We start from the raw sequence: 10,640 nt of genomic DNA, 5'->3' as shown, positions 1-10,640 counted from the left end.
TTAAGCAATTTCCACCAGGCTTTCAGTGGATTGGGCTTTTTTCCTAGTTCTGGATTTCCTGATCTCAGAAGTCTACTGAAAGAGGGTAGGAGTCATTTCAATTTAATTTTTAAAAGCATTTATTAAGCATATGCTACATATATATATATATATATATATATATATATATATAATGCCAGTAACTGTACTAGGCAATAGGGGTTACAAATACAAAATGAAATAGTTGTCATCAAAGATTTTATGTTCTTTTAGAAGGAAACAATATGTACACATAAAAAAATACAAAATTCATACAGAGGAACCAAGAGGGAGGACATAGGTCTAATATAAATGGTAGCTTCTTGGTAAAAGAATAGATATTCTACAGGGCATGGATGTTGGAAGAATGCCCTTGCAAAGAGCATCCTTGACAGAGACAGGGGACATGGGCGAGATAAGGCTATCAGATGGATAAGAAGGGACAAGAAGTGGTGATCAGGGTAGGTCTAAGCAATGTACAATTTTGAATCATAGGAAATCTGAGTTTAGTAATAAGGTAGCAGATTATAGTGCCTTACATAGACGAAAAGAGTAATGCTGACTTGATTATCAATCTTTGACTAAGGTGAAAGGTTGGGGATGGAAGGATATGGAAGTCTGCCTGGTGGTCAAGATAAGGATAAGTGGAGTACTGAGACCAAGCTAGTTATAGAGAGGATAAATATATTTGAGGTACTCACTCTCCAATTCTAACTATCACCTCAATTTTTCTATATCTCAGGAAGATCTCAGGATGGTCTGTGGTCCTAGACTTTTGGCCATAGTGTAAGGGAAAGAGTAGCCAGGTTGATGACCAATATCTGTAATGTCTTATAGTAAAGGCAGAGATTAGTAAATTCCTGGGGTCAAACTGGTTATACAGTTCTGAGGCATATAGAGGAAATATAATCTGTGAGACAATTAAAAAAATGAAGATATGTGTGACTAAAATTCATGCCCTATTCATGCCCCAAACATTCTATTTTGTAATGTCCCTCCAAAACAGAATTTGAACTTAGGTCTTAATGACTCAGAGGTCAAATGCTCTCTACAGTTTGCCACATAGCTACCTCACATATATAGATGGTGAATTCACCACAGACTAGAGCACTATGGTATATGACATAGAGATGCATGAAATTTCAGTCTAAATAGGAAATTTCATTCTATTATACTATACATAAAATGGTGTTAACATTAACACAGGATGACTTGAGCACAGAAGTGTGATCTAAAAAGGAGTAAGAAATGACATTGCTTTGGCAGAAAGGTATATGCTTGACTAAGAAGAGGAAAAGAAGGAAAGTGGCAACCTAGCTGTAGATATGTTGGGATTGTCAGAGGTAGTGCCATAGTACAAAAGGGAGCAGTGGTCTACATAGCAGTCCAGAGTTATGAGTATTATCACCCCAAACTGGATGCTACTGAAATATTGGTCAAAGAATATTTTACCCAGATATCCCTCAAAAACTATATATCCTTTATGTAAAACCTGAAGACATGTATATACCAGGAAAGAAGGGGATGCAGGGAACCCAATTGGTAACCAAAAAGTATACTGGTTTGTGCAGAGACTCTTCATAATGGATGCACACACAAGGTCAAGGTTACCTACAATGGATTTAACACATATCACACAGAGAGGGAGGGAGATCCATGTAGGCAACTTCCAAACCAGGAAAGCTATTCAAGATGAAAGTACTCAAGCCACATGTAATTGCCTTCAGAGGACTCTTTATCGCCATGATAAATTCATGTTCCCGGGAGAGAAGGAATTAAAAAAATATAATGTATGTGTAATATATATTTGTATATGCATATGTATATATTTCTGACACTTTTAGAAAAATTGATGTATACATTTGCATATATAGTTATGTATATATGTATGTATCTAATAAACCTGTGATATATGCATTATATATTTGTTATATGTAGCTATATATAGATAGATAGATAGATACTTATATATATAGATACATCTATATATATATACATACATTCATAATGATTTATGGACAATATGGATCAATATCATCTGTAATTTGAACCACATTTGCAAAAGAAAAGACAAAGACCATGTTAGTACCATCATGAGCCAAACTTGGTAGGTGTTGAGAAGGGGGCATTAACAAATAGTATACAAGATTATCAAGGTTAGGAGCTCTCTCCTATCACCAAATAGATTATCAAGCCAAGCTAGACTTAGACCTATTCGCTATCCCTCAAATATCTATAATCTAAGTGTATGAAGCTGGGATCAGAACAAAAGCTGCTGCCCTGATCTCTCTTTAAATGAAGGATGGCCCTCCACTTAGATTCATCAGCTTATCTCCTTGCCCACAAATGGTGATAACTCAAAAGAACATTTTAATTAAATAGCTTATTCAATTGCCTTTCTTACATATAAGATAAAATATATACTACTCAATTTGCTTTTTGCACCCTGACCACAAACAATTTTTCCATCCTCATTATCCATTACTCCTTTTTCCACACTTTCTGGTGATGTCAAATTGAATGAAATCACAAATCTGTATTCCTCACATGTAGCACTAATCCCTAACCCTGTCCCCCCACTCTCCTCCCCCCAAGCTCCTGAGGGAAGAGGAGGAAGAGAAATAGTTAGAAATGTGGGATGGAAAGCAACTCAAGGGAAAGTCCTTTTGCCACCTTAGAAGCAGGTCTAACTGGGGGTAAAGGGACAGCCTATTGTTAGGGCAGAGGAAGGTAGGGGGTGCCAGGCAGGGGGCTTTGCCTCAAATGGTTATTTCATGAGTGGTCTCCAGAGTTCTCATTTTGCAAATCAATAAACACATCCCCATTGCCCATGTTTGTCTTGTAATGGTCATTGATGTAAGGTTATTTTTAGGATGAACCTGAAGTTAAGAAATTCCCTGATCAATAAGAGAAAGAGATCGACTGGATTGACAATGGTCTCTCAGATCCTTAAAAGTAAACTGGATCCTGAGGATGTATTTGATTTATTTTTAATTATGTTAAGTAGGATTATGCAGATATGATGATAACAAATAAAGTAACAAGCTTGGGAGATGCCAATGTATGATATGTAAGTGAGTAAGACTGAAGTTTGGGGCATTTTATGGTACCAAGTAAAAATTGTGCTCTGACTTTATGTCAAGGACTATGGAGTTCTTTGGATTTCTGCTTCTATTTTCTTTCTATCTTTAGAGTTGTAACATTTTTACCTGCATCTCTTAAAGACTGTCATTTTTCAGGTTTGGCAATTGTTTGATTCTGGTCACTGTGGAGCAAACTATTTTTGTTATTATATTCAGTGTTGTTTCTTAGCTATAAATATAGAGAAGGTAGAGTAGGTTTTAGTACTACTTTAGCTAGGTTTTTAATATTATATTGTATATAGCACAGGGCTTATTGCATATTGGAGCTATGTGAATATATTTTAATTTGATTAATTATCCCTCCATACCTGGAAAAATGTTACCACTGTACTCCTTGCATTAGTAAAGCAGCTTGCCCCTCTATAGACTGAAAATGTTTCACTTCCAGATGTATCAAGCTTGTCTTTGAAGAATGATCAGGATATATTCATGCTAATAAATTTTGAATACCTTCAAAGAAGAAAACTAGACCACTGGATAGATCAGTAAAAATGTTCTACAACTAGCAGCTCTTTTTTGTGGTAACAAAGAATTGGAAAACGAGTAGATGTCCATTAATTGGGGAATGGCTGAATAAGTCGTGGTATATAAAGGTATTGGAATATTATTATTTTATTAAAAATGATGAACAAGTTATTTCAGAAAGGCATGGAAAGATTTACATGATACTGATACTGAGCAAAACAAACAGAACCAGGAACACATTATACACAGTAACAGCAAGTATGATGATCACCATAAAAGACGATTCTTCTCATTGGCTCAGGGATCCAGGGTAATCCCAATGAACTTTGGGTAGAAAACACCATCTCCATCAAGAAAAAGAACCATGGAGATTGAATGTAAATCAGTATATGCTATGTTCACTTTTTTTCTGTTTTTTTTTCTGCCCTGGTTTTCACTTTTGTTTTGATTTTTCTCTCCCAATGTGATTCATAAATATATTAAAAAAAAACAAAATTTTAAAAAATGTTCTAAAAATAAGTTGAAGAAGACTGTTGAGCAAATACAGATTGGGTATACTTTGGCTGTTCCTTGAAACTAAAAGTGATGATGAGCAAGAATAATAGGGCTTCCTGATTGCTTACCATAGGCAATATGAGCTGCTAATAATGCTGTTCAGTCATTTCTGAGTCTTCATGACCCTGTGAACCATAGTATATAGCAATCAAACTATGGGGTTTTCCTAGTAAAGATACTGGATTGATTTGCCTTTTTGTTTTCCTCCAGTGGGTTAAGGCAGATAGAGTTTAAATGAACTGCTCAAAAATCACAGAGCTAATATGTCTCTGAAGTTGGATTTGAACTCCGTTATTCCTGGTTGTTTATATTTGTACATTAAATACATATAAACAAATTATTAAGGTTGTGATGGATTCTTTAAATAGAGTGGCAAATATTATAGCTATATTTTCTTTCTTTGGATAATAGAGCTGGAAGAGAACTAAGAGTTTAGATAGTTCAAACTCCTCTTTTTTTTAGATGAGGAAACTGAGGCCCAAAGGATTAAACATCTTATCCAAAAATCACACAATCAATAGAATAGCCAAACTAGGATTTATATTCTGGTCTGCAAACACTGAAGTATGTTCTCCTTTTCACTGCCCATTTTTAAGTGTCCTGATTATATCTTATCATTGGACCCAGATGGCTTTGGAGAAGAAAGTAAGGCTGATAACTTTGCACAGCACTTCCTCATTTAAAATCTAATTCACTTGCATGTCATGACATCACCTCAAACAAACAATAATGGAGGAATATTGTATTTCAATATTTCACAACAAAATATTACCTGGAGAAAGCCAAAAACATACTTTAACTTCCATGGAAAAAATAAAGAAGGATAGAGAGCAAAGAGGAAGATATAATAGGAGCAATATTCTAATCTCTGTTCCCTTGCAAGTGGGGTTAATTTTTCCCCCAAATATTAGGACCATTCTTGATATTGGCTTGATACTGGATCAGGGGACTAAAGACCAAAGCTATCAACATCATTTCGAGGTACAAAAGAAATTTCAGAAATCCTCTTTGATATTTGACTAGTGGATCACAATGGAAAACTCAGGCAAAGGAGCTTTACTCAGATTATTCAACTACATGGGTTCTTATTGCCTATTATTGTTGAATATTTTTCATCTGCTGGGGTCGAGGTAAGTATCTTTCTATTAATTTTTCAATGATCTATGAGCATATCATTTGGTTCCAATATCAAGGCTGAGTCAGGGCCAATTCAGAACAAAGGTCAACCTTATTGATGGGAGTTAGCAAGAGCCATATTCGCCATTCTTAGAACCTGGCTCAGGGATAGAACTTCCATAAGAAATGCAAATCTAAATTGGAACACATATGATCATTATTCTCAATCTCTGAACTAGAATAGTAGATGCCTTAAGCAGACCCAAGGATAATGAGAGAAGTTTTATGAGCTAAGAATTCTGGGGCACTGTGAGTCAAAGAGGCAGTTGAAATACCTTTTTTTTTAATTTTTCTTGAAAACATGCCTGTGCCACATATAAGGGTGCAGTTTTTATTTTTATCAATATTTGAAAATATTTTTATTGATTGCTAGTGTGTTTTCATTATCTTCATTTCCCAAGATATCCCTCACTCATCCCTCACTAGCAATTGATCTCAGATGCAAAGAATTTTTTAGAAAGAGAAAAAAATTCAGTAAATATAACTAATACATAAATGGAATTTGACATAATCTGAAGTGTTCCACATCTAAAATTCCTTACTTCTACAAATAAGTTACAGGCATGAAGAGAACAGTCTTAATTTTTATAACTGAAGCTACAGAAGGCACACAGCTTTTCTCAATGAATCACTTGCACAGAGACAAACTTCTATTATTAGGGCTATGTAATCTCATGGATGTCAGAAAGAGAGAAAGCTACACAGAAATGCTAACTATCTGAACAAACTGAATGTTCCATTACTCACCATAGATTTTACTCAGGACCATTTCTAGGGAATTTAAATGACTTGCCCAGTTCAGATAGTTTTTTAGTATTAGGGTCAGAATTCTAACATAGGACATTGGACTCCAAATTCAGTGATTTTCTCCCAGAACCTTGAGTCTAATTTATTATCCATTTGTTATTTTTCTTTTTACAGTGCCACTTTGAGGCTCATTTGTTTAATTTGCTCATTTGTTTAAAATGCTACATGATAATGACTGACTATGATTAAGAACTTAGGATAGATTTTGTGATTTCAACAGTTCCAACTTTATTGCTCCATCTTTTTTTTTTTTTTTTCATTTATCTTTTCTCCAAGAAATTTCTTGGCAGACTCTACAGAGCTTCTGATATTTGGAAGATCTGAGTTAGGAAAAGAAAACAATGCACTTAGTTATAAAAGGCATAGAGGAAGAGGGTGTTTCTCATTTTGGGGACAAATATTCTAGAAGTAGAACTATTCTCAAACATCACCAAGATTAGGTTGTTTCCAGAGAAAATGGATTTAAACTCTGAGGTAAACACTTCTGACTGCCCCCAACAACAATCTCCAATTGAAGACCTAGAGGAGCCTCAACTCACTCAGTCCCTGAGCTCCAAAATAATATAAATGTCAATTAATTGAGTTCTCAGGTAAAACAATCATCCCATTTGCTTATTTATTAGTAATAAAATAGATGAGTCAATGAAGACTGAGGCTTTTCCAGGTAAAGACCATCTCAGAAGAAAGACTTGATACTCTTCTAGGTCTTTGCCTCAGAAATGCGAAGATATGTTTCCAGTGGTTCGACACTCAGGATATTCTGACTTTTTTTTTTAAGGTGCAAAAGTAGCAAAGATCTTAGCCTTTACATAGATTTCTTTTTTGGACTGACATCAGAGGAAAGATCTCCTTATACTTTGGGATCATGTTTTACTTAGTCGATAGAACTCAAATCTTTCTGAAAGGGACAATTTGGGATAGTGAGAAGGACATTGGAATCATAAACAGAAGACATGGGTGTGATTCTTAGCTATACTATTAACTAGACAATATCCTTGGTAAATCCATCAGTGTTCTCAGTCCTTAAATAAAGATCTTAAACATTTTAATCCTTATCTATAAAATTGATATAATAATCCCTGTTCTGATTTCTTTACTGGCTTGTTGTGAAAATCACAAGACATGACAGATTTTTTTTTTCATTCTTAGAAGCACTTTTATTTTATTTATTTATTTTTTATTTAATAGCCTTTTATTTACAGGATATATGCATGGGTAACTTTACAGCATTAACAATTGCCAAACCTCTTGTTCCATTTTTTCCCTCTTACCCTCCACCACCTCCCCCAGATGGCAGGATGACCAGTAAATGTTAAGTACATTAAAATATAAATTAGATACACAATAAGTATACATGACCAAAACGTTATTTTGCTGTACAAAAAGAATCAGACTCTGAAATATTGTACAATTAGCTTGTGAAGGAAATAAAAAATGCATGTGGGCATAAATATAGGGATTGGGAGTTCAATGTAATGGTTTTTAGTCATCTCCCAGAGTTCTTTTTCTGGGCATAGCTGGTTCAGTTCATTACTGCTCCATTGGAAATGATTTGGTTGATCTCGTTGCTGAGGATGGCCTGGTCCATCAGACCTGGTCATCATATAGTATTGTTGTTGAAGTATATAATGATCTCCTGAAGACATGACAGATTTAAAACTTTTTATTTTATTCTAAAGCATTATCTATGTACATAGCATAGGTTATTTTCCCTTTATTTGGCATTTTAACTGGAGCTATTCATATGTTTTGAGAAGAAGCATCTTTTTTCTGAAGGAAGAATCTAATGACACAGTTGCGAATCTGCTTAGTCTTTACCCCATAGACAATGGGATTCATAGTAGGGGGCAGGAGCAGATAGAGATTGGCCATAATGATATGAATGTGAGGAGGTATGGTGTGGCCTCCAAAGCGATGGGTGAATAAAGTGAAGAAAGCTGGAACATAAGTGATGACAATGGCACAGAGGTGAGCTGTGCAAGTTCCAAAGGCCTTCTGCCGAGCATCTACAGATTTCAAACTGACCACTGCCTTGAGTATCATGGTGTAGGAGACAGTGACACAGAGGATGTCAAAGCCCCCAATGAGCAGAGCAACCATTAAACCATACACAGCATTGACCTTTACATTGCCACAGGATACTTTGGCCACAGACATGTGGTCACAGTAGGTGTGGGGGATGAGGTTCCCTCGGCAGTAGGGCAGCCTCTTGGTAAGGAAAGTGAAAGGAATGACTAGCATCACACCCCGCAGGAAGGTAAGGAGCCCAGCCTTAGCGATGATGGGGTTGGTGAGAATAGTACCATAGCGCAGGGGGAAGCAGATGGCCACATAGCGGTCCAGGGCCATGAGCATGAGCATCCCGGACTCCATCCCTGTGAAGGTGTGCACAAAGAACATTTGAACCAGGCAGGCTTTGAAGTCAATCTCCTTGAGGTTGAACCAAAAGATGAAGAGTGTGTTGGGCAGTGTGCTGCTACACATAAGCACATCTGTGAAGGACAACAGGGCCAGGAAGATGTACATGGGTCGATGCAGAGCATCCTCAGAGTAGATGAGATATATAAGGCCAAAGTTCCCCATGATGGCAATGATATACATGGTGCAGAATGGGAGGGAGATCCACACCTGCACTGCTTCCAGCCCTGGGATGCCACTGAGGATGAATGAGCCTGGGGTCAAGCTGCTGATATTTGAAACTGCCATGCTTGTCCTTGGAAGGTCATGATTTGTTTCAAAACAGAATGGTCTCTATAAACAGAAAGAAAAGAGGAAACTAAAGACTTCCTGGCTACCATGCAACTACTTCTTCACAACAATCATTGATTTTGTATCTTGTGTGTAACCATTTATTCATGATTGTAGACAAATATGACCCACTATCCTATCTGCCTAAAATGTTCTCCTTCTCCTCTACTTCTTAGAATCATTGCCTATCTTCAGATTTCAATTTAATCACCACATCTTTCAAGAGGACGTTTTGCACTTGCCCTGTTAGCCATGCCCCCATAACACTACATTTGTTTTGTACATATCCTATATTTATTTATCTGTGAAAATGTGTTTCTCTACATAAAGCACAAGTTCCTGAGGTCAAGGGTTGTTTCACTTTTGAATTCCCAGATTCTATCACTGAGTTAATCAATGTTTTTTCTCAGTAATATTTTATTTTTCCAAATACATTAAAGATAATTTTGGACATTAAGTTCTATAAAGCTTTGTGTTCCAAATTGTTTTTCTTTCCTCCCTCCCTTCTTCATTTCATCCCTCCCCAAGACATCAAACAATCTGATATAAGTTAAATATGTGCAATCCTTTTATTTTTTATTTTTTTATTTTTATTTATTTATTTATTTATTTTTAGCATTAGAAATAATTTATCACCGGACTGACACAGGGAAAAGATATCAAATATCAAGCAAATATAGCATATATCAGATCTCATATAAGAATATATGTATATATATATATATAATAAGATAAAATTTATAAAATTGGTTATTGTCCAGCTGATATCAATACCGTATACAGATTGAATTTGGAATAAGGCAAAATCAATCAGATAGCAGGGACTGAGAATAGTATCTGAAAGTATTAATTACAAGGAAAAGGACTGGGAGATCTTCCTTTTTTTTGTTTAATAGCCTTTTATTTACAGGTTATATGTATGGGTAACTTTACAGCATGTGCAATCCTTTTAAATATATTTCCATATTTGTCATGGTGTACAAGAAAATTAGATCAAAAGTGGAAAAAAATGAGAAAACAAAGAAACAAGCAAAGGTAAAAAAAAAACATGCTTAGATCCACATTCAATCTCCATAGTTCTCTTTGATGTGTCAATCAATATTTATTAAATATTCACTATTTTTCAGTTGATCTGGATTTTTATCCCAGTTTGACCTCTAATATGCTTTGTAATCCTGTATATCACACTTAACTTTGTACTTCAGCTTCCTCATCTGTAAAATTAAAATACTGAACTATATGGGTTCCAGATGTTTTCCAATTATAATATTAGATGATTGTATCTTTTATAATAGAAGAGCTTGTTATCTGACTAAGACGGAAGTGGATGCTAAGTATTCAATTAATCATTCATGATTTTTTTAATTTAATGCCTTAATTCCTCACTTACAAGCAAGAGGACTAGATGACATCTCACTATACTGTCTGATTTAAACCATAAACAGTTAATCAACAAATTTCATCTAATGCTCACTCTGATATTTTAGTTACCTCCCATCATCAGGTGTCTCTACAGATTCTTTTATTTTTTCTTGTTTTTTTTAAACAGCCCTCGAAATTAAATTTGATATGATAAAAGTAGGCAAGAGTTGAGCATGATGCTAGAGGTCTTATAGCCTAATACATTTCTTAGTGGAAATGTCCTCTACCACATTGAGAAGTGGTCACCAATTCTTTGATTAAAGGGCACTGGTAAATGGAAACGACACTCGTTGCTGTATTCTGTTC

The 10,640-nt window shown here is 35.4% G+C and overlaps 1 protein-coding gene across 1 annotated transcript; it reads right to left on the bottom strand.

Moving 5' to 3' along the window:
- Positions 1-7,904: 7,904 nt before the first annotated feature.
- On the bottom strand, positions 7,905-8,903 carry LOC100934865 (olfactory receptor 52N1-like). Its single transcript, XM_003764863.2, has one exon. The coding sequence runs from the start codon at positions 8,868-8,870 to the stop codon at positions 7,905-7,907; it is 966 nt and encodes a 321-aa protein (XP_003764911.1). The 5' UTR covers positions 8,871-8,903.
- Positions 8,904-10,640: the final 1,737 nt, after the last annotated feature.

The sequence above is a fragment of the Sarcophilus harrisii genome, chromosome 3 (genome assembly GCF_902635505.1).
Source record: "Sarcophilus harrisii chromosome 3, mSarHar1.11, whole genome shotgun sequence".
In the NCBI taxonomy this organism is placed as follows: domain Eukaryota; kingdom Metazoa; phylum Chordata; class Mammalia; order Dasyuromorphia; family Dasyuridae; genus Sarcophilus; species Sarcophilus harrisii.
Note: the sequence above shows the minus strand (reverse complement) of the source record. Positions and strands in the feature narration are given on the sequence as shown.

Excerpts from the sequence above, each read along its gene's own strand:
- LOC100934865 (XM_003764863.2), bottom strand. The coding sequence starts at position 8,870 with ATGGCAGTTTCAAATATCAGCAGCTTGACCCCAGGCTCATTCATCCTC.